Genomic DNA, 22,288 nt, shown 5'->3' with positions numbered 1-22,288 from the left:
TTATATGAATGCAGATATTACTGTTACTTTGGAGTTGTATTAGTCCAAGCTGACAAAAAAATCAGTTAAGGACCCAGAAAATCTAAATTAACAACAAAGTACAATGCAGTCAACATTGATACTAGAATGTGTCAGAGAAAAAAAATTAATCTACCTAGAAAATTCAAGTGGAATAATTTTATAAGATCACACAATATTGTCTGAGAATCATAGAAACCCAATTTAAAAGACTTAAATTATTTACAAAAAAAATTCAGTTACAAACTTGTGCTTATATTTATATATTTTCAAATATCAACTTGGATAATTATAAATTACATAAGAAATTTAGAAAAATTTACCCATTTCAATCTTTGTGCAAAATTCAAAATTTTCACTAATTAAAGTTTTATACTTGTAACCTAATTTTGAATAGTTGTAATTCACTATCACCTCAGGGATAAAAAGCATATATAGTCAAATATTTTAAACTCAAACTGGTAAATTCAATAAGCTACATATGTCTTAATTAAAAGTAGTAGAGAAAGAAATCTATCACACTTCTTTTTCTTCAGTCTGAAAGTTCTAGTGGTAAAAGACTCTCAAATGGAAAGGATTTTCAGTTTGTAATCTTAACCTGGAGTTTAATTTTTCTTCAAAGTGTGGCAACTGGAGTAGGTTTTATTCAGACTATCTTACTTTTAGCTAGAAATGGTTTCAAGCAAAAGGAAAAAAATCTTTTCAGTTTTAATATATAAAACTTTAAGCCTGCTAATGACTACTATTTTTTGGCATGATGTTAGTTTTAACGTATTTGTTTATTACCTCTAATCAAGCTTACAGTAACCAAGCTAACACTAACCACACTACTATTTCTGAGTCAGATCCTTTCCTACTTTTCCTTATCAGAATGTTTCTGTAGACAAGAAAAGGAGTTATGCTGAAAAGCAGGACCATGTGTTAGTTTAAAATAGAGTTCACATTCATGGTAACAACTCCAGGTTGTTTTCCATAATTATATTTAGATATATAGCTTTTTCTTCACTAAATTTCATGTGTTTTACAAAACAAAAATTTAATAAGTGAGAAAATATTTAATTTTCAGCTCAGAGGGAATCTTTTCTGATAGAAAATTGTTTTGTGATCCAATTCTCTGGGCATTAATTTTTTAACTCAAGTATGCAGTTGCATAGATCACATTTTTCAAAAGTTGGTTTTCTCAAAAGTCTCCATCTTACCTCTAAGAGCAAGATCAGTTAACATCTGCTGTGGGGGTAGGGAATAGCTCAATGGTAGAGCACATGCCTATCATGCATGAGGTCCTGGATTCAATCCCCAGCACCTCCATCAAAAAAAAAAAGTAAATATATCCAGAGGGAACCTTAATTCAAAAAGACACCTGCACCCCAATGTTCATAGCATCACCGTTTACAATAGCCAAGATGTGGAAACAACCTAAATGTCCATCAACAGATGACTGGATAAAGAAGTTGTGGTATATTTATATAATGGAATACTACTCAGCCATAAAAAATAATAAAATAATGCCATTTGCAGCAGCATGGATGAATCTAGAGAATGTCATTCTAAGTGAAGTAATCCAGAAAGAAAGAAAAATAGCACATGATATCACTTACATGTGGAACCTAAAAAAAGAAAGACAACAAACTTATTTACAAAACAGAAACAAACTCAGGAATAGAAAACAAACTTATGGTTACCAGGGAGTAAAGGAAGTGTGTAGGGATAAATTGGGAGTTTAAGGTTTGCAGACACTAACTACTATATATAAAATAGATAAACAACAGGTTTGTACTGTAAAAGCACAGGGAACAATATTGAATATCTTGCAGTAACCTATGGTGAAGAAGAATATGAGAATGAATATATGTGTGTTCCTATGTGACTGAAGCATTGTGCTGTACACCAGAAATTGACACAACATTATAAACTGTATTTCTATAAAAATATATTTTTTAAAAAGTAAATAAATAATTAAGTAAACCTAATTACCTCTCCTCTGCAAAAATAAATAAATGAATAAATAAATATATAAAAAAAAAAATAACTGCTCTGATAGTAGATCCAAAGGAGATGAGGAGAGTGCGTTAACCAAACTTTCAATTTACAAAAAAAAAAAATACATATATATATATATATCAATGCCTTGTTGATATCTTGATTACCCCTGGAGGGTAAATTCCCTGTCTTAAAATTCCCTGGCCTCCCCTTCCTTGGCAATGAAGCATATATAAGAAACAGTGGTTCTAAGAAATTTCAGTGCACTTGGGGTTGATACTCAGGAATATCATTTTCATATAATGCATGAAATTATTTAATGTTTATATACTCTTAACATAATAAGAGATTGTTGTCTTTTCCTTATTCAACATATTTATTGCTGAAAACCACCTGCTTCCATCAAACTGTGGGATTTGTTGGATACAACATTGAATGTTAACATCCAGAAATGTGGTTTTATGATGTCAGTACACACAGCATTTTTCCCCTTTATAAATCTTCTCATAAATTTCATAGCAATTGAGTGTACCTGTGTGCGCATGTGTGTGAGTGAGTGTGTGCATGTTGGAGGGTGATATTTAATCGGAACCAAATGTCTGAACAGGAATTGAGAAGATCTTAGCCCAGTCACAGATCGACACTTACCTTTCCTTTCTGGATGGCTGTTTTCACCCAGAGTCCAAAAGAGGAAACCCACTCCAAAGGAGAGTGCTGGGCAGCTCCTTAAATGTAACATTATTGTCTTTTATCTGAGAACTAATTTTTTAGCAATGGAGTCCACACTGAGAATCTGGTTAACCAGGGTTGCCCACAGATGTTGGGAAATACCATTTTGGTCAGCAGGCAATTTTGGGATTCTCTCATTTGTGGCTTTGTAAGTCAGTTCATTCCAAAAAAAAAAAAATTATACAACCCCTCTATAACCATTTAATGCTCTGGTCAGATTAATACCTTATTCTATACAGATAAAAAAGGCTGAGAGGACAGCTGCTCATCTTTTACGTCTCACAATCTGTAGATCAGAATCTTCGTTCATTGGAATATAAAGTCCTCTAACATTGCTTCTATAGCTTATTTTAAAAATCCTTCTCTAACTCAAGGTCAGAAATACATTTATATTTTCTTCTAAAAGTTTCAAAGATTGCATTTGGCATTTTTTTTTGTGAATGCTGTGAGGTGAGGAGTCACTTTTGTTTTAAACAAATAGATAACTTTTTTCATCTTCCTTTCCTCACTGGTGTACAAAGCTGTCTTTGTAATGTGTCCGTGTTCCATATTTATAGGTCTCAATTTCTGAGTTCTCTTCTCTGTTCTATTGATCTATTTGTCTCTCACTGTATTTGTCAATACCACACTGTCTTAATTATTATAAATTTGTGATAATTCTGAGACTCCGTTTAGCAAGTCTCCCCTCTTTATTCTTTTTTTAAAAAAATAAGGGTCTTGGCTATCCTCGGCCCTTTTCCATTATCAATTTTAGATTCAACTTGTCAAGTTCCATGGAAATCACAATTAAAAGTTTGGTTGAATTGTAAATCAACTATACTTCAATAAAAAATTAATAAATTTCAAAAAATTTTGGTTGAGACATCTTCAAACCTATAAATCAATTTGAGGAAAGCATATCTTTAGGATTTGAAATCTTTTATATCACTTAGGATTATATCTTTAAAATAATTACCATTTATTGATTGCTTTGTATGGGTCATTGTATCATGTTACATAATTTTTATAATAACTCTATGTTGTAGACAATATATATAATTTTCAAGAGTGAAGAATTCTTGGATGATTTGCCCCAACCCACAAGGCTAAGCAGTGCATGAACAGGGATTCACTACTATGTCAATCTTGGTCCAGGCTCATGCTTTTAACAATTTTTCAGTACACCTTTTCCACATTTTGTGAGAACTTCTAGCTAAGACCTTTATTATGAAGTGTGGCAGTGGAAGTTTCCCTGGAAAGAAGAAATATGCACTATCCCCTCTAACTACCGTGAGAACATAGCATTGCTTCGCTAAAGTATTTTTTACTGATTTTTAAATACGGTCTGTATTCTTTTGCTAAGACTTCTGTAACTAAGTACCATAAACTGGGTGACTTAATTTGTTGCCTCACAGTTCCAGTGGTTAGAAGTACAAGATCAAGGTGTCAGCAATATTTGTTCCTTCTGAGGGCTATGAGAGAGGATCTGTTCCATAATTTTTGCTTAGATTTTGACAGTTTGACATTTTTTCGCTTGTGGAAGCAACACCTCCATTTCTTCCTTCATGTTCACTTGGCATTTCTCCCATGTGTATCTCTGTTTCTCTGTCCAAATTTTCCCCTTTTATAGGGATACCAGTTACATTGGATTAAGTGCCACCTTACTCCAGTATGACCTTATCTTAACTAATTATGTTTGTAGGGACCCTGTATCCAAATGAGTTCATACTCTGAGGTATTCGAGGTTAGGACTTCAATATATGGATTGGGAAGGAATGGCCACAATTCAACCCATTTTGTTGTCCTCGTAGAAAATTGGTGCTACTTAGAAAAAAGTTTTGAAAGTAAATATAACTGTAAAATTATGCTAATTATTATATTTTTCACAAGTGGAAGAAGGCAGTGGCAAATTATCAATAAATAGAGCAATCACTGGGGAAAAGTTTTAAAGAAGTCAGTGTTGAACAATTATTTCCTATGAAGTCACTCATTATACCTCAATCCTTGTCCTCTAAGTGATGTATGAGACCAGGAAAGGCCCATGAGTCAAAAGGAGAAGCTTTCTTCTCTACACTCCAGTCATGCTGTTTATTTGTATCTGTACCTTCTGAGTCTCAAAGAGCTTTCATACAAATGACTGTTCATCCTTGTATCCTAGCACCCGGCACAGTGCTCAGTATCAAGTGCTCAATGAATATCACTTCTTTCCTCTCACCAAGAGCACCCTAAGAAGACTGCATGAACGAATTTGAAGTGTGCTAACCTCAGCCACCCAGACTCCACTTACCACTTGGAGAAGTGAAGTGGTGAGGACAATAGAAACCTATACTATTTGAGTTAGATAAAACACAGTTTATCAACAAAATGTTACATGCCACCATTGTTTCTAACCATCTATTGACAGGTTTCTTTTTTGGGAGAAAGGGGGATTAAGGTGAAAAAATTTCTTCCAGTAGATAAATGTACACACACACACATCTCTATCTACCTATCTATCTATCTGTCTTCAAGACACTAGCCAAGTGGAGTCTCTGATAATAAATACATGTTGTTGTATCTGGGTCAACCCTTCAGGGAGAGCGGAACAATCAGTTAATCAACTAAAAGAAAAGATACTCTGTTTGCTAAGGTTAGCTTAATTGATCCATAAGGCATATTTTTAAAAGTTTTTAGCAATATTTTCTATTTGTGATCACTTTCATTGTTCTCACCTTCACTCGCTCTCTGATATCCAAGTATTTAAAAGTTATTACACAGCCGTTATCCAAATCTAACATCTAGGTGATTAAGCTGTGTCAAAAGAAGGAGATAAAGAAATCATAGTGAAGGAAACAGTGCAGACCTGGCTTAACTAGGGTGAAGATGCCAACACGATGACTTAGAGACACATCTCACATACATGCCACAAATGACAAGACTTCCCAGAAAATTCATAAGAAGTAGAACTGTCCTTTCAACTAATTCTATTAGCCTACTCAGGAGCACATCTTCTCTTTGATAGTTTTTGGCCAATCAACTTACTTTAAGGGGAAAAAAAAGGAGAAAACAACAAGAGTTTGTTGACTGCAGTTACTCCGCATCCTTACCTAGACTTGGAATTGTCTGTCTTTTTAATTTTAGCCGTTCTGATGGCTGGGCTCATTGTTCACCTGCACAGTTGTGTTGGTACTTAGATGGATCTCCAGTTGCTTAGTTTCTGAATCTTTGTATTTCAGAGAATTATTGTTATTTTTGTTCTTTTTCTTTTTTCTTCTTCTTTTTTTTTTTTTAGTGGAGGTATTGGAGATTGAATCCAGGACTTCATGTATGTAAGCATGCACTCTTCCACTGAGCTACACCCTCCTCCCAACTGCTATTGATTTTCATTCTACTCCTCTATTAAGTTCCACTTGCCCTTTGGGTCAGAACTGTTGTTAATTTTGTGTCTTTCTGGAATAGAATATTAGTTATCTTCCATTCTTCCTCCAATTTCTTTGCCATCACTGATGAATAAGGGGACTACTTCCTAAAGTAGCACTTTGGTTATGGATCAGTGATGCAAATTTTAGCAACTCCAGTCACCTGAATATGTTCTCTGGAAATGATCTGCTAGGATAATTCCTTGCACTTAGCCAGGGCTACCACACATAGGGTGGCAGAAATGCTGTATTTTCTTACTCGTTTGCTCTGAGGCTTATCAAGATAAGAGGCTCATCCAGGTGGTTGTCGATTCTGTTGACTTTGTAATGATGGGTAGCTTCCCTCTTTTCTCCTTTCTCCCCAGGCCCTACAAAATTTGTGTTATTCCAGAGTGTAGAATTTAGTCATATGTTCACTAAATGCACCCAGCTTTGTTTCCAGAAGGACCCAAATTTATTTTTTTTTCAAAAACATCAGATATCAATAAAACCTTTACTTGGAAGATATTAAAATCCCCTGCATTTAAATTTTTTTCTCCAGGATTGAAAGATGCTCAGAAATAGGTTCCCGAAATCTTCAACTATCCTAGTTTTGCTTTTTCTTATCATCCAACTGATTCCTAATTCTGTACGCCTTGATTTCAGACTGACAAATGCAAATTCTGCATTTTAACCGGAGTCAGCAAAAAAGAATTCCAGCAAATGAGGAAGTGTAGGTGTTCCTCATGGTTGTATAACTTGTTTTCAGGACCGCAAGGCAATAACATGTACTAATAATCAAATCATTGCAGACTAAGTTCTGTTCTGTTCCAACAATTTTTTACCCACAATCAGCTTTATTACTGCAGTAAACACAGGCTGCATACTCATAAAAGGTTCAAGCCACGAGACAGGAAGGTTTATTTTAGCAGGCTGACACATGTCACTATTCGCAAGCAAGAGACAAATGATTTGCAACTTTCAGATTTCCATTTCTTCAGATTATTTTCTCAAGAATGAGTTACTACATGATTATTAACAACCCTCCCAACTCTGCATTTTCATGATTCAGTGCTTGACAAACCCTAAAGAATGCGAACATATGTTTTGTTTATTCTATATATTTTATAGTCTTCACAACTTTTGGCATAAGTCATGGGCTCTTAATGTATTTCATGTTAGTTTTTGTTTTTTAGAAAATAATTATTTAGACTTAACATCTGCAGAATTAGAGACTGAAAATTCTCTTTAAAAATAACATTTAAAGCCCTTATACATTTTGTGTATGTATTGTGGGGGTAACTTATGTATTTTATTTATTTACTTTTAGACGAGGTACTGGGGATTGAACCCAGGACCTCATGCATCCTAAGCACAGACTCTACCACTGAGCTATCCCCTCCTCCAGAGTTAATACTTCTTAAAGTGATCTCGTAAGACAAAGAATATCAGTAGATAATCACCACCACAATCATTACCACAACAATAACGGTAAAATAAGATCTTGACCTGTCTACAATACATTAGCATTGCTAGTAGTTTCACGAATTCCTAGTGAAAATCCATCATAATTATTTCCAGTACTTTTCCATAGATACTAGTTATAGATTGTTGAGTATGATTATGCTGTAGTTAAACAAAATACTAATCCTTTCAGTTGATAAAAATATAATGTTCTCAGAGAGTGGAGATGAGAGAGAGAAAGAGAAAGAGAGGAAAATGTATTGAAAACAAAATATTTTATTTACCAGAATTCCCCATAAAAGTAAAATTATAATTTTTTCTTTTTTTTAATATGGCATTCTTTTTTATTGAAGTATAGTCAGCTTACAATGTTGTGTCAATTCCTGGTGTACAGCATAATAAAATTGTAATTTTTGACAAAAATACTGTAATGGGCAAATAGGAGAATAGGCGAGTTTTCCAAAGCGTGCTAAATGTGAGTAGAATTATTACGTGTGAGAAAGCAGAAAAACTTGGGAAAAGAGAGGAAGAGAAAGAGAGTAGAATAAATGAATCAGAGATGTAGAGGACCATTGATTGTCAGCGGGCCCCTTTCCTCCCTAACTCGTATGATGACGGGTTTCTAAATGAACAGACAGCATGGACTTTGGGGCATGTGTTTGGGGATATTACCTGGTGAGGATTTGGGATTGGAGTGCTGATGATCACAGCAGAATAAGGAAGTTCTAGAATCTCACTGGATACGTGCAACAGATTCTGGACTGTAACAAAGCCTTGGACATTGCACTTAGGTCAAGTTTAACCAGATCCTCAAGGGCAGGAGGGCTCCAGCTAACATCTAGGTTATAAAGATAATGGCTACAGTACTGCATCCTTACTCAGAAATGGTGGTTGTCTACGAGGATTTAAAGTCGCACAGCATTTGTCAACATCTATGGGAAACAGCACATCTGACTGCACTTACTTCCAGTAATAGTATCTGTGATGACTTTCTACCCAGTACTTTTTAAGGAAAAGAACTGCATCTTACTCACTCAGATACATTACCTGAAGTTTCCAGCACAGAGATTAGTAGATGTTTGCTACTGAATTCTTGTGAAATTGGTTGAGTGACCTGACAAGATCTTGTAATATAATGGAGAGACAGGATTGGTGTGGGGACCAGAAAGCCTAAGTTCAAACTTTGGCTTGAATTAAACTTAAGCAAGTTTCTTAGATTTTCTGACTTTTAGTCTTACCGATTTCAAAATGAGATAATATTTCCTTTCTCAAAGTGTACTAGAGTGAAAGACTGTAAAAGCATAAATGCAATGTACGCGTTTAATTTATACTTTTTTTAATTGCCAGACCTTCAAAGGATGTAAGCCTTTTACATTAAAATTCAGTAGGGTAAGGACTGTCTTTCTTCTATTTAGAGCAATATTTTTGCTTAATTTTGCATGTACCATGGACCCCTGTGAAAAGAGAGTCCATGAAACATTTATGTGAAGTTTCGGTTATAGTTTTTAGTATGTCTATATACAACTTTTAGTGGCAATGCTGTCTCTGAATGGTGAAATAACTACAAAGGCAGATAGTTCTTTTTCTGTGTAAAATGAAACACAAGAATTGCTACCCTTCAGAAGAGCAAATAGTTATGCTGAAAGTAAGGAAACATTTCATTAAAAGTGTCTTTGTCGCTAACTCTTTGTAGTAATATAGTGTTTGCATAAAATATCTGGTATTATTTGCTTACCATTTTCACAGAAGTTCAGAATTCAGAAACAACTTCATGGTTACTATCAGTAGTATACCCCTCAGTGGCTGGGACCGCCCTAAGCTTCTAGGGGAAAAACAAGGATAGAAGTTGCTCAGCATTGCGGAATCTTGGGAAGTTTTAAAGACCTCGTGATGATTGTTGCAACATGGAGTTAAGAAATGGTACATTCTAAGCCCAAATCAAAACTGTAAAGTTTTTCAAATATTTATATAGGTTAAAATCTTTTTACTATGGCAGTTTTTTTTCCTATACTCTCTTCCATACAGTAAGAGTCCACATCAGTGATTCCTGGCAGGGGGATTTCAGGAGAGGAAAAGAAAATTGAGCCTCTTCAGAGAGCTTAGTTAGTAATTGTGTATTTTTCTTATGAGTCTTTGGTCCTTCCCTGTAGATAAAGCAAACACCCATGAGCAAGAGAACAGTCCCCATGTGGGTCTAGGAATTCCTTGCATTTTGACTCTCAAGATTTTGCTGCCTCATAAAAATATATTTTTCTTAAAGTTAAACATTAGGTAATATAAATCCTACAGATCAATTGGGGAAAGATCTAATATTACAAGTTTTAACACATATGATACCAAAAGCACAAGCAACAAAATAAAAGAATAGGTAAATTGGACTTCATCAAAATTAAACAGTTTTGTGCAGCAAAGGACACTATCAACAGTGAAAAGGCAGCCCACGGAATTGGCAGAAAATATTTGCAAGTTATACATCTGATAAGGGGTTAATACCTGTAATATATTCAGAACTCCTACAACTCAACAACAACAACAACAGAAACAAACATTCAATTAAAAAATGGGCAAAGTACTCAAATAGACGTTTCTCCAAAGAAAATACACAGATAGCCAGTAAGCACATGTAAAGATGCTCAGCATCACTAGTCATTAGGGAAATGCAAATCAAACCCAGCTTGAGAAACTATTTTACATCCATGAAGACATCTATTGAAAGGAAGAAAGGAAGAAAGAAGAGAGGGGGAAGGAGAGAGAAAGGAAGGAAGGAAAGGAGAGAGAGAGGAAAAGAAATTAAGTATTGGTGAGAATGTGAAGACACTGAAATCATGGGCATTGCTGGTGGAAAGATAAAACGATGCAGCTGCAGATGAAAACAATATGGTGTTTCCTCAAAAAAATAAAAATGCCACAACTTCCAGCAATTCCACTTCTGGATATATTCCCCAAGAATTAAAAACAGGGACTTGAGCAGATATTTGTACACCAGTTTTCATAGCATTATTCACAATTCACATTCATAACATTATTCACAGTAGCCAAAAGGAAGAAAGACCCAAATGTCCATCAATAGGTAAATGGTTAAACAAAATGTGCATACATACAATGGAAAGTTATTCTTAAAAAGGAAGAAATTCTGACACATGGTACAGTAGGGATGAACCTTGAAGACATGATGCAAAGTCACATAAGCCAGTCGCAAAATGACAAATGTTTTGTGATTCCACTGATAATAGGCTTCTAGAGTCATCAAATTCATAGCTACAGAAAAATTAAATGCTGGGTGCCAGAGACTGGAGGAGAAGGAGGAATGAGGAGAAATTGTCTAATGGGCACATAGTATCAATTTGGGAAAATGAAAAAGTTCTAGAGATACAGTTTCATGATGGTTTCACAACACTATGAGTATACTTAATGTCAGTGAACTGTAAGCTTAAAAATTGTTAAGATGGTATATTTTGTTATGTATATTTTATCACAATAAAAAATAAGTTTTTAACACAATAGGGAATACAGGTGACCCTTAAAAAATAGACAGACAGATGATTATATTTAGATAAATTTATAAACAGATACAGACAGATGGAAGATTTTTAGAATTATATACAAATTTCCTAACTTGAAGGGAGAAAAAGGAGGCAAAGAAACAGAGCAGGCTTGAATTCAGACTTACGTTTCATAAGTTGAGAATCCAGTAGAGCTTATCCAAATTCCGTTAACTATTCCTCCCCTATGTCTACTCAACATACACTGCCAGACTACCTCTGTGTTGAGCTGCCATATTTCTTGTTTTATAGGCCTTAAAAACATCCAAAGGTTATGTTAGAATTGAACTGGAGGACATTCTGAACTGTCAGAGGCGGACATATTTCAAGGGGCAAGTTAAGGAGGTACTGGAAATTCAATCTCAGTTATTATATCTAAAGAACAAGTGAGGAAATGTCTTTAGGAGGAAAAAGAAATGGCCAGAAGCTGAGAATGTCAATGCAGAGAGCAAGGCAAGAAAACATGCGGTTCAAGAAAAGTGGTTTGGTGCTTATGTACATATATATATGTATATTTATTGAAGTATGGTCAATTTACAATGTTATGTTAGTTTCTGATGTATAGCATAGTGATTCAGTTATACATGTATATATATTCCTTTTCATATTCTTTTTTATCATAGGTTATTACAAGATATTACTATTCAATATCTTGTAATAACCTATAATGGTACTTATATATTTATTTGTCCTGCCAGTATTAGCTTAAGAACTTGGGAAGACTGAGGCTCAGGCTCAGGCCATCTGCTGAGGCAGCTACAGGTAGCCGGGGAAAATAGAGTGTAAAGCAGGCAGTCATTAACACTTTATTCTCTTAATTTCTTTCAGTTCCTGTCTCTATTTTGGTGCATTTCTTTTAAATTGCACATATTGTAGAATTAAAGGATAATTTGACTTATAAATCATATTTACTAAAATGCACTGTATATTTCTCAACTCTCTCCACCATTCCAGATGCAAAAAAGTCTAAAACATTGTGTTTAACATATGTGGTCCAACACTGATCATCCAATCCTAATCTAAGACATGAACAGAATCATGGGCTTAACTAAAGAAGGAATACCTGTAGTGCTGGCTTTTACTATCAAAAAAAAAAAAAAAATTGCTTTGAGGGATTAGTTTTTCAGTCAGTTCTGTGGTCCAAACTGGCAGCCAAAAGAGTGTGACTTGGAAGTTTCTGTGTTTCAAGGTAATTTTAATTATTATGACCCTAGGCAAACCATGTGTCCCCAGTTTACCACAATTTCTATGGCCTCCTGTTGATGGCATTTACCTGCTGCATACATTTCTCTAACTTATATGGTCATCAAATATGATTATCATTATTATGGTAGACCCTTGACATAGTTTGAGAAATTCGGCAAATTCTCAAACTCCAGCATACTCCAGTAGTAGACCTCAAGGAAGGGAAGACAAGGCGGTACAAATGTTGTTAATGGTCATGTTAGCTCCATCACTACCTAAGGAACATGCTCTCCACACATCAGCTTCAAAGCCCACACACCAGGTTCATTGTTACTGGCAGAAAACTACAAATTACTACTTGCTGTAGGTTTTTTATTCATTTATTTTTGGCTCCCGCACTTATTTTTTTAAATAGGTATTTTTAAAGAACAGTTTCAGATTTACAGAAAAATTGAGAAGATATTGCAGAGAGTTCCCATATATCCCAAACCCAGTTTCCACTATTATTTTTGGGTGGTGATAATTAAATTTATTTATTTATTTTAATGGAGGTACTGAGGATTGAACCCAGAACCTTGTGTGTGCTAAGCATGAACTCTACCACTGAGCTGTACCCTCCCCACTCGAGCGTCCACTATTATCAACATCTTACATTAGCAGGGTACATTTGTTACAATTAATGAGCCAATATTGTTACATTATTGTTGTGGACTGAATGTGACTCCCCAAAATTCATATGTTGATATCCTAACTCCCAATGAAACGGTATTAAGAGGTAGGGCCTTTGGGAGAAAATCAGATATGAGAGTAGAACCCTCTAGAATAGGATCATTACTGTCGTGAAAAGAGATGTGAGCTTGCTCTGGCTCTCTGCTTCCTGCCATGTGAGAATACAATCAAAAGTTGGCAGACTGCAAAGAGGAAGATGCTCACCAGAACCCGATCAAGCTGGTACAGATTTCCAGCCTCTAGAACTGTAAGAAATAAATGTCTGTTTTTTTTTAATAAACCACCCAGTCCATGGTACTTTTTTATAGCAGCCCAAACTAAGACAAATAATATTAAACAAAGTCCATACTTTATTCAGATTTTCATAGATTTTACCTAATGTCTTTCTTATGTCCTAGAATCAATCCAGGATACATTGCATTTAATTGTCATGTCTCCTTAGACTCCTCTGAGATGTAGTAGTTTCCCAGAATGTCCTTGTTTAAGATGACCTTGACAGTTCTGAGGAGCACTGGTCAGGTACTTTGTGGAATGCTTCTCTATTGGAATTTGTCTCATGTATTTCTCAGTATTAGACAGGGATTTTAGGAGGAAAACCACAGAGGTAAAGTGCCATTCTATCAACACGATTTATCACCATGTTGTTGACCTTGGCTGATGTACTGATTTTCAGGTTTCCCTACTATGAACTTGCTCTTCTTATTCTCCCTTCCGTACCGTGTTCTGTGGAATGAAGTCACTCTGCACCGCTCCCACTTCAGGAGGGCATAGTTATGCTTCACCTTGGGGAAGAAGTATCTATGTAAATTACTTGGAATTCTTCTGCATGAAAGGTTTGTCTCTTCTGCATTTATTTATTTACTCAATGATTCATATCAGTATAGACTCATGAGTATTTGCTCTAGGTTTTGAGTTATAATATACTACTTTATTTTGTTCTCAACTTATTCCAGCTTTGGCCATTGTTCCAGCTTTCAGTTGGCCCCTGTTCCTCTGTGGCATACCCTCACCAATTTTTTTTGGAGAAAAGCACTTTCTTACTTTATGTTGATGGAAGATGCTCACAACTCATTTTGTATGTTTCCTTCCCCAGTCTCCTGATGAGACATTCCTCCAAGGAGCACTGTTCTGTTTTACTGGAAAATGGTTTTAGAAACCAAGATCTGGGTGCAAGGTGTGCTTGAGGCTGCTAGAGTGTCATTGCTTCTTGGGCGTCTCAGCTGACAAAGGAAAGAAGTATGTCTGTGTGTACTAACCTGTTTATATACACATATACACATATCCATAAGTATTTCTATATGTATCCATTTGTATCTATATTAAGCTAAACATGAATTCATACTGATGTCTCCAACTCTTAATTCATGGATTATTTTTGCTTCCTCCCCTTGCTTATCTGAAAATTTATACTGTAACAGTGAGGAACCTGGCTCCAATTATTAGCGATCCATTTACTTTTGCTCAATTTAATTGTTCAGTTACGGGTGTAGCAATATCAAAATTGTCAACACATACTCCTTTCTGCCATAGATTTTTCAGGAGTCAAAATGTGAAAAGTTAAAATCTGTAAAAGCTAATGTACTATATTATATGTAAAGCAAGTATAAAAATGGCATTTATTCTGTTCCAAATAAATCCACACAGAGCATACCATATTTTTGTCAGAGTTCATGTATCTTTGTTTACTAAAAACTGCTTAAATTTTTAAATAATTGGAGAAGGTATAGATTTAAAAAATCACACAGCTTATATAAAATTTATGTAACATTACATATGGATGATATTATTTCAATTCAGAATTTTTTTCATATTAGCACAGAGGCCTCATTCAAGTTTTACAGGAAGATTTTGTAAATATGAGATTTTCTTTCATTATCCAGATATAAATTTGTAAATGGGATCAATAGTAAAATTCCACTTAAGAAAATTTTGGAATGAGCTGTTTACAAAGCATGACTGGCATATACTACAGAAGAATAAAACAAGTGTGGAAAGTTAGCGGAGGGATGATTCACATATGTCATGAGGACGCTTCTCGAGACCTCTGAGACCTGAGAAGAAACAAGTTTTCACTTTAGTAAAACATGCCTTACACGGGATCCCTGTAAAGGGGCATGCTGAGTGCCTTTGGAAGCGTAAAGAAGAAATCTAGGCAGAGATGCAGAGATGGCTACCTACAGAATGCTTTCCCATGGACATATCTTTTCAGGGAACCCTGAAAATATAAATGTAAAAGCATTTTGAAGAGCATGGGATGAATGGCAGAAGATTAATTTAGGATGTAGAATCACATCATAACATGATTAAAATATGAGCTTAATCATGCCCTATGCAATGGAATTTCTAGTTACATTAAAAGCTTACTTTTAGCCCCAGCACCATGATCCTGCACAAAGCTATCAGAATACTCCTCTAGATAAATTCTGAAGCAAACCTGGAGTGGAAATATCTATGACTGTTTCCCCATCTTAATTTTCCAACATGCTATGCTTTTTGTGGGGGTGGGGAATAGTAATTAGGTTTACTTATTTATTTATTTAGAGAAGGTTCTGGGGATTGAACCCAGGACCTCGTGCATGTTAAGCATGCACTCTGCCACTTAAACTATACTCTCCCCACTTCATGCTATGCTTTTGAGTCCATTTATCATTTTACCAAATAATGTTAAAAAGTCTTGTAACAATAGTATTTATCCAACTTGATTTTTATCTATGGGATTGCAAAGAACATAGAAAGCCTTCTTTCTCCACTGATTAAGAGTTGAGTTCTTGGACTCTTAGGTATCTTTTGGGGAATTTCTGATTGCCCCCACTGTAAATCTTGTGGGAAGTAATAAGCCTGCTCTTTACTCTGTTACATGGAAAAATTTCCTGTTTGTTGTCTGTTATCTTTGCAAATTCAGCTGGTGGTTAACAAACTTGGGACAAATGCTGTTTGATGGTCTTTTTAAGTGGGTAATTGAGAAATTGTTATCTTAAGTTTTTTTTCCCTTATTGCAGGGTTAATGCAGTCTTAAGCAATTTTTCTTAGCTGTATTACTACCGTAAGCAAAAAGCAAAATAGTTTTTCATCCTTTCTTCTGAAGTTTTCAAGCATAACCTGGCCTGGCTGACCAAATAGATCTATTACAGTAGAAAATAATTATTTACTCACTTACTAAATCTTGAAAGAAAAGATTTTGCTTAGGTAACTTCAACCTATAAATCTATTTTTTGATTCATGTTTAGCAAACATAAGAGCAATTATGAAAATTACTTGATTTGTATGTTGTATGTACAATGTATGTGTTATAGTATTTTACACTTAATTCAACTTTTGAGGTGAACCCTTTATTATCTCTCCACATTTTTTTACTTTATGTATGTGTATCTCTATACTTACATTCATGTTTCTACTTGGAAAATTTGGTTTATAATTTGTTATATACACAAATAGATTAAATGTATGGATAATAGATTGTATGCTCAACTTTGTGTCTATGTCTATACAAATAAAATTTGTGTCTATATATGTAATTTTATTAATATTGTGGAAGCAAAATGAAACAAATTTTCAATTCAGCAAATTTACTGACTTTTTCTTTGCTCTCTTGCTCTCATGTTTTCTCTCTCTTACTCGTTTTCATTTTTCATTTTTGGCTTGTTTACATGACACTTAATCTGCAGTTTGATCCACTTAATTGCCTTTTCAGTGGAATAATTTGTTGTCTTATAAGACAGGGACAATACATATGAGAGCATGAGGAAAATCATTTGGCATATTTTAAAAGTGATAAAAATGAAATTAAGAGGTTGATATTTTAAAAATATATTTGTTATTAAGATTCACCAGATTGGTGCACATGTCTTCACTTTGCCTTCAGGGTTGAACACTGATCATATTAAAGATGGGTATTTAACACATTAAAAGGTTTTGTGTAAGATTGGGAGTTTTTTGATGATTCAGTCTCCAAATGCCATTAAAAAGTCCCCAAGATCATACTTCTGAGTTGCTTTTTATGGCTTCCCATTTCTTTTTAGGAGACCCAGGAAGAATGGTTTATAATGCTGGTGATTTTAAATAAAGGTAATTGGAATCCATTAGAAGTTTTCAATTCCAAATCTAAGCCCTTTAGGGCTTTCCATAGTCCATTTAGCATATCTTTATCTGTTAACACTTGTTCTGTTTCAAGCCAAACACAAGTCATACTGAAATTCTTTCACTTCTCAGATCACAGAAATTACTTCTCCCCTGCCTTCTAGCCCACTCTTCCCCCCGGGTCCTTCTTCCCTTTGGCTGGCTAACTCCTACTCATCTTTCAGACTCTGGCTTAGATTTTCTTAGGGAAACCTAGGCCACTTCACTTTGATAACTCCTTGCTAACTGCTTCTGAAGACCCCTGCATCTCTCCTATTATCATTTTATTAAAATGATTTGTTCGTTATCTTGTTTTACTCACTGTGAATACAATCCACAAGATGAGAGACTGCAAAGGGGAGGACAAGGGCACTGATATTCCAAGAGAAGAATATGGAAATGAAGTGAATTTGCAAAGATAGCAGACAACAAATAGGATTTTTTTCCATGTAACAGAGTAAAGAGCAGGCTTATTAGTTCCCACAAGATTTACAGTTGGGGCAATCAGAAATTCTCCAAAAGATACTTAAGAGTCAAAGAACTCAACTCTGTGGGAAAAGAGCCCCACAACATAGCCTGGGAAGGACTCCAGGCAGGGAGAAGTTACCCTCAGTGGGAAACAATGATTCTAGAAGCAATGAACACCAGGGCTGAATTTTCATTTGGTTCTTCCTTGTGCATCGTTTACAAATCTTTAATTAATTCTATTATGCTGCACACTTTTGTGTTAATGTGCACTGGGAATTAGAAAAGACAATGGATTTTGTACCATATTACTGATAGATAATGTTGACTCAGAGAAAAAAATGGCAGTTACAGGAACCCAGAGTGATTGTAAGGAGTTAAAGAAACAGGAAAAGTAGATTGCAATGTGAACTAACAAGTGTGAAAATGAAAGAGGACTCTCTTCCTCACTTTACATTGTGGAACTTTAAAAAAAAAAAAAAAAAGTGGACTTAAAATACCCAGCAGCAATAGTAAATGAGCTGGGAGGTGGATAAATGTCAAAGTTCTAAGATCCTTGTTAGTTGAGTAGGAATGTAAAATTAAGAGTTGGTAAATTGAATTTCTTGAAACTGTGGATTATTATTTTTCATCATTTCTAAGAAGTTTTCAGCCACTGTCACTTCAAATATTGTCTCTGACCTTTCCTCTCTTGTCTGCTTATAAAAATCCAATTGGACATCAATAAGACCTTATTCCATCTCCTCCATGTCTTGTCTTGTCTTGTCTTTTCTTTTTCCAATTTACTACCTCTTTATCTCTCTGATATAAATTTCAGGTAAAGTTCTTTGGGTTTATTTCCTAATTCCCGTTTCTTTTCAGCTGTATCTAAGCTGTTATAAAACTCATCCACTGAGGTTTTCAGTTATATTGCGTTTTTACTTTTAAGAGTTTTGTTTGATTTGTTTTCAAATATGCTTGGTCTTTAATCATATTTTAAATTTCTTTGCCTCAGATGTGTCAGTATTCCTCAATCAGCTGAGAATTGCCTTGTAATGTGTACCCCCTCCCTCTTTCACTGAGTGTACAGCTGAGTTAGGCTGTATAGGCCCCTGGGCTATCTGTTGAAAATCTGAAGTCACCTTTATTAGCAAAATGGTACACAGTGGGGAGTTGAGAAAATTTCCATCATTCTATGGAAAAGACTACTGGTTGTAACCCATCTTTGGAAAGGAGTTATACTTTTCCACAAATAAAATCTTGTAATTTTCCACACAGCATATAAATATGATTATCATTATTATGCAATGTAGTATATATATGCATTTATGTTTTTAAATCAAAATATGACTTTTAATATAAAAAAAGAAAACAACAAATCTTAAAACTACAAAGAAAGACAAAGACAACCTCGGATGACTTTGACAATGAATTTTATTTTAAATATGCTATAGTTACATTCATCTTTTCATACTATCAAAAACAATAGAAAGAGTCTATTTAGGAACACATAAAAGCATCTTAAAGTCAAAAAGTAAAGTTGATGTTAAACTATACAATAATTTAAATAAAATTATGAGAATCTAATTGCTCAGAATAAATAAGAATTAGCAAGAAATTATTGTCTGGTGAATTTTTGCTATTTTGAGAAAATCGTCCTAACTCAGGTTTCGGGTGATTCAACACAGCACTGCAAAATAAGGCTTGCAGTGACCAGACCAGAAGTATCAAATGTAAGATTGCCAGTTCAATTAAAATTTCAGATAAATAGTGATGTACTTATACTAGCAAATTATTCATTGCTTATCAGAAGGGAAAATTAGCTGGGTGCCCTGTTTGTTTGCTTTGTTTTTTAATTTGCTAAATCTGGCAACTATGGTCATATTATAACAACCTTGAACAAAATAGGTCTGTAATTCAACATCACTTAATACCTAAAATAAATATAAATTCACTACCATCATTATACTATCTTACTAACGTTGCTTCCTTCCCATTTCTCCAAATTTGTGCACAAACATTACTATATTTGATGCTTAAATAAATACATAAATAATAAATAGGTGAATAAGTTACACTTGAAAATAATTTACTTGACTCTGCATTAAAGTTAAAGTGCTTCCAGCCACATGCCCCTACATCTCTGTAAGGTAGGATGGTGGCTGAAACTTATTCTCCATAAAGAATAAAGAAGAGTGAGGTGCATTTGAAGAGAGACACGTGAATCCTGGCCAGCAGACAAGGGTTGCAAGATGTGATACAATAACAAAAACAAGAATAGGATTTCCAGCTAAATTTGAACTTATCATAAACAATGAATAATTTTTAAAATATAAGTGTGTCCTAGATGGAACAATGTACATGGGACATTGAAAAAATATTCATAATTTTACTTAATATTCAAATATAGCTGGGCATCCTATATTTTATCTGGCAACCCTACACCAGACCCACACAGTACATAAGGCACTGAAGTAGATTTGTTTGCAGTTTCATTGGCATCTTCACTGAGGAATTCTTGGAAGCCATGGAGAATGGGTTTTAGGGTGTTTTCATGGATTTTGCTTCTCAGCTCTGAAAATAAATAAAATAAAAAAATTTTAAATGAACAATGTTTTAATAAGGAGGGATGTATGATTCTTAAAAATATATTTAATATAGAGATTAATAGTCTTATATATCCATGTTTTAGAAATACTCTACATTTTCAACTATAAATGACCAGATATGTTGTCATCTAAGCCAGAACCTTCTGTGATCGAGGGAGCCAAGCACAGGCATAAACCCATACTTTCCCGGACATACTGAGGTGTGTGGCCTTCCCAGGCATGAGTACAACAGACTCATTATTGCTGCTATTTTTTTTTTTTAATCAAAGAAGCAGATACTTAAAAGATAAAATTTTCAGCAGCAGCACAAAATTTATAGGCTGACTTTTGGACTCTATGTCATAGGATAAATGAGGAATCTAAATTAAAAACAAGCAAACAAACTTACCTCTTCAAAAATATCTCCACAACCTTCTGCACCCACTTTTCCTTGGGATTCAGGCAGACCTCTCTTCCATTGGCAAGCTTAACACTGAAATGAGAGATGACTAAAATCAATATTTAGTAGATTTCAAACATTCTTGTGCCATTCAAATCATGGGTCCCTAAGTACAGGCATAAAATCTAAGTCTAAACCAATGTTCAGTGATGAGTCATGGAAGATACCATATTAAATGCCATGCAGACAAATAATTTTTCTTTTCTGTTTTGCTCACTATGTATTCCTAATACCTAGAACTTTGTCAGATTCTTCCATATCTTCCTTATCTTCAGTTTGTTAAAGTAAAATATCTAATCATTTTTGAGATTACTTACATGATTTCTGTATTTTCACAGTGAGGTCCACTCTCAATCACTCTTAGTTCTTTGATAAATTTGGGGTGGAAAGGTGTGGAGTGTGTATTTATGCACTGGCATCGAAGTTCTGAACTCAGTCTTGACAGAACTGCAGCTGTGGAAAAAAAAAGTAATTAAGGATTGATCTCATGAACAGGCACGCCTCTGCTAGCCACGCCCTTGTTAATTCCAATGCAATTATTTGGTGACCGTGTGTTTGGTAAACATCACATATTTAGCAAAATTACTCCTGAAATTGATGGCTGGATATTCTTTAAGGTCCTGAGCCCAATCTTTCTCTTTGTTTTAAAAACAGTCATTTCTAACAACACTAGATTACATAAAGACTTGGAGTAGTCTTTGAGCAATGTTGACATCCTCGTGGTACTTTTTCTTTTACTTGACATTGCATAATCCTCTGTGTTACCACAGTGCTATTTATGGTAGGCAAACTAAGATCCATCAACAGGGAAATTGCCTTCAGAAAGAGTTAACAGAAATATAAGGGATCCCAACAAGATCTATAATCTGTCAGGGTGACTTTAAGTCAAAAAGCAACTGAAGCTTGTCAATAAAATAGTACATGGAGTAGAATTACCTGAGTTACCCTATTCAGTATTAATAGATAATAGGTGTAACTGTGGCATCCAATAAGATACACCCTAAATTATAAACTTAGTTAAATATATATATACTACAGAGTATGAATGATAGGAGCAGAATGTCTATATAAATCAAACTATACTTTTCTAAATATTGAAGATCCTACTTAAAAATTTAAAACTTCAATTCAACATTGAATGACTGCAAAGATGGTTTCCTTGTCCTGAATAAAAAGGAGGCTTGTCATCAAAGCATTAAAGATAATCTTGCTATCTGAGGATCACATTTAGACACAGGAAAACTCTGTAGATCAGAACAATATGCTTACCTTCACACAGAGCTGCAGAAATCAAGAAAGCTGCCAAGAGAGCAACAGCCAGCTTGGAAGTCATGTTTACACAGAGTGTGTCCTTTGTGGCTTCTTACTGGCTCTTGTCCTAGACGCTTGTGAGCTCTGCTGTCCCAGAGGACCTGTGTTGGACAGAGAGCTCCTGTGGCTTTTTATATTATCGAAAGAGTGGGGAACATGTGCACCATCATCCTTACATCACTGTTAGAGGAAATTCCACACCACGCAACCCTCCACCCGCCCTTTGAGGGCAGACCTGAGTCATCGGACTCCTCGAACAATTAATTTCTTATCAAATTTTCAGCAATGGTTGAAGTTTTATTTGCTCTTTCAAGTAATTCCACTTTACTGATTTTATTTTAAAACACATTTTAAAATAGTTTTAAA

At 34.8% G+C, this 22,288-nt stretch overlaps 1 protein-coding gene and 1 non-coding gene across 2 annotated transcripts; one reads left to right on the top strand and one right to left on the bottom strand.

The window, feature by feature from the left end:
* The first annotated feature begins 1,249 nt into the window (after positions 1–1,249).
* On the top strand, positions 1,250–1,326 carry TRNAD-AUC (transfer RNA aspartic acid (anticodon AUC)). The gene has a single exon. It is a non-coding gene; the product is annotated as a tRNA-Asp (tRNA).
* A 17,653-nt stretch (positions 1,327–18,979) lies between these two features.
* Positions 18,980–22,038, bottom strand: CXCL8 (C-X-C motif chemokine ligand 8). The gene is made up of 4 exons (XM_010982823.3): positions 21,881–22,038; positions 20,929–21,064; positions 20,561–20,644; positions 18,980–20,137 (listed from the first exon to the last, which is right to left on the bottom strand). The coding sequence occupies exons 1-4, from the start codon at positions 21,942–21,944 to the stop codon at positions 20,116–20,118; spliced, it is 306 nt and encodes a 101-aa protein (XP_010981125.1). The 5' UTR covers positions 21,945–22,038; the 3' UTR covers positions 18,980–20,115.
* Positions 22,039–22,288: the final 250 nt, after the last annotated feature.

The sequence above is a fragment of the Camelus dromedarius genome, chromosome 1 (genome assembly GCF_036321535.1).
Source record: "Camelus dromedarius isolate mCamDro1 chromosome 1, mCamDro1.pat, whole genome shotgun sequence".
Lineage (NCBI taxonomy): Eukaryota > Metazoa > Chordata > Mammalia > Artiodactyla > Camelidae > Camelus > Camelus dromedarius.
This window is presented reverse-complemented; position numbering and strand designations above follow the sequence as displayed.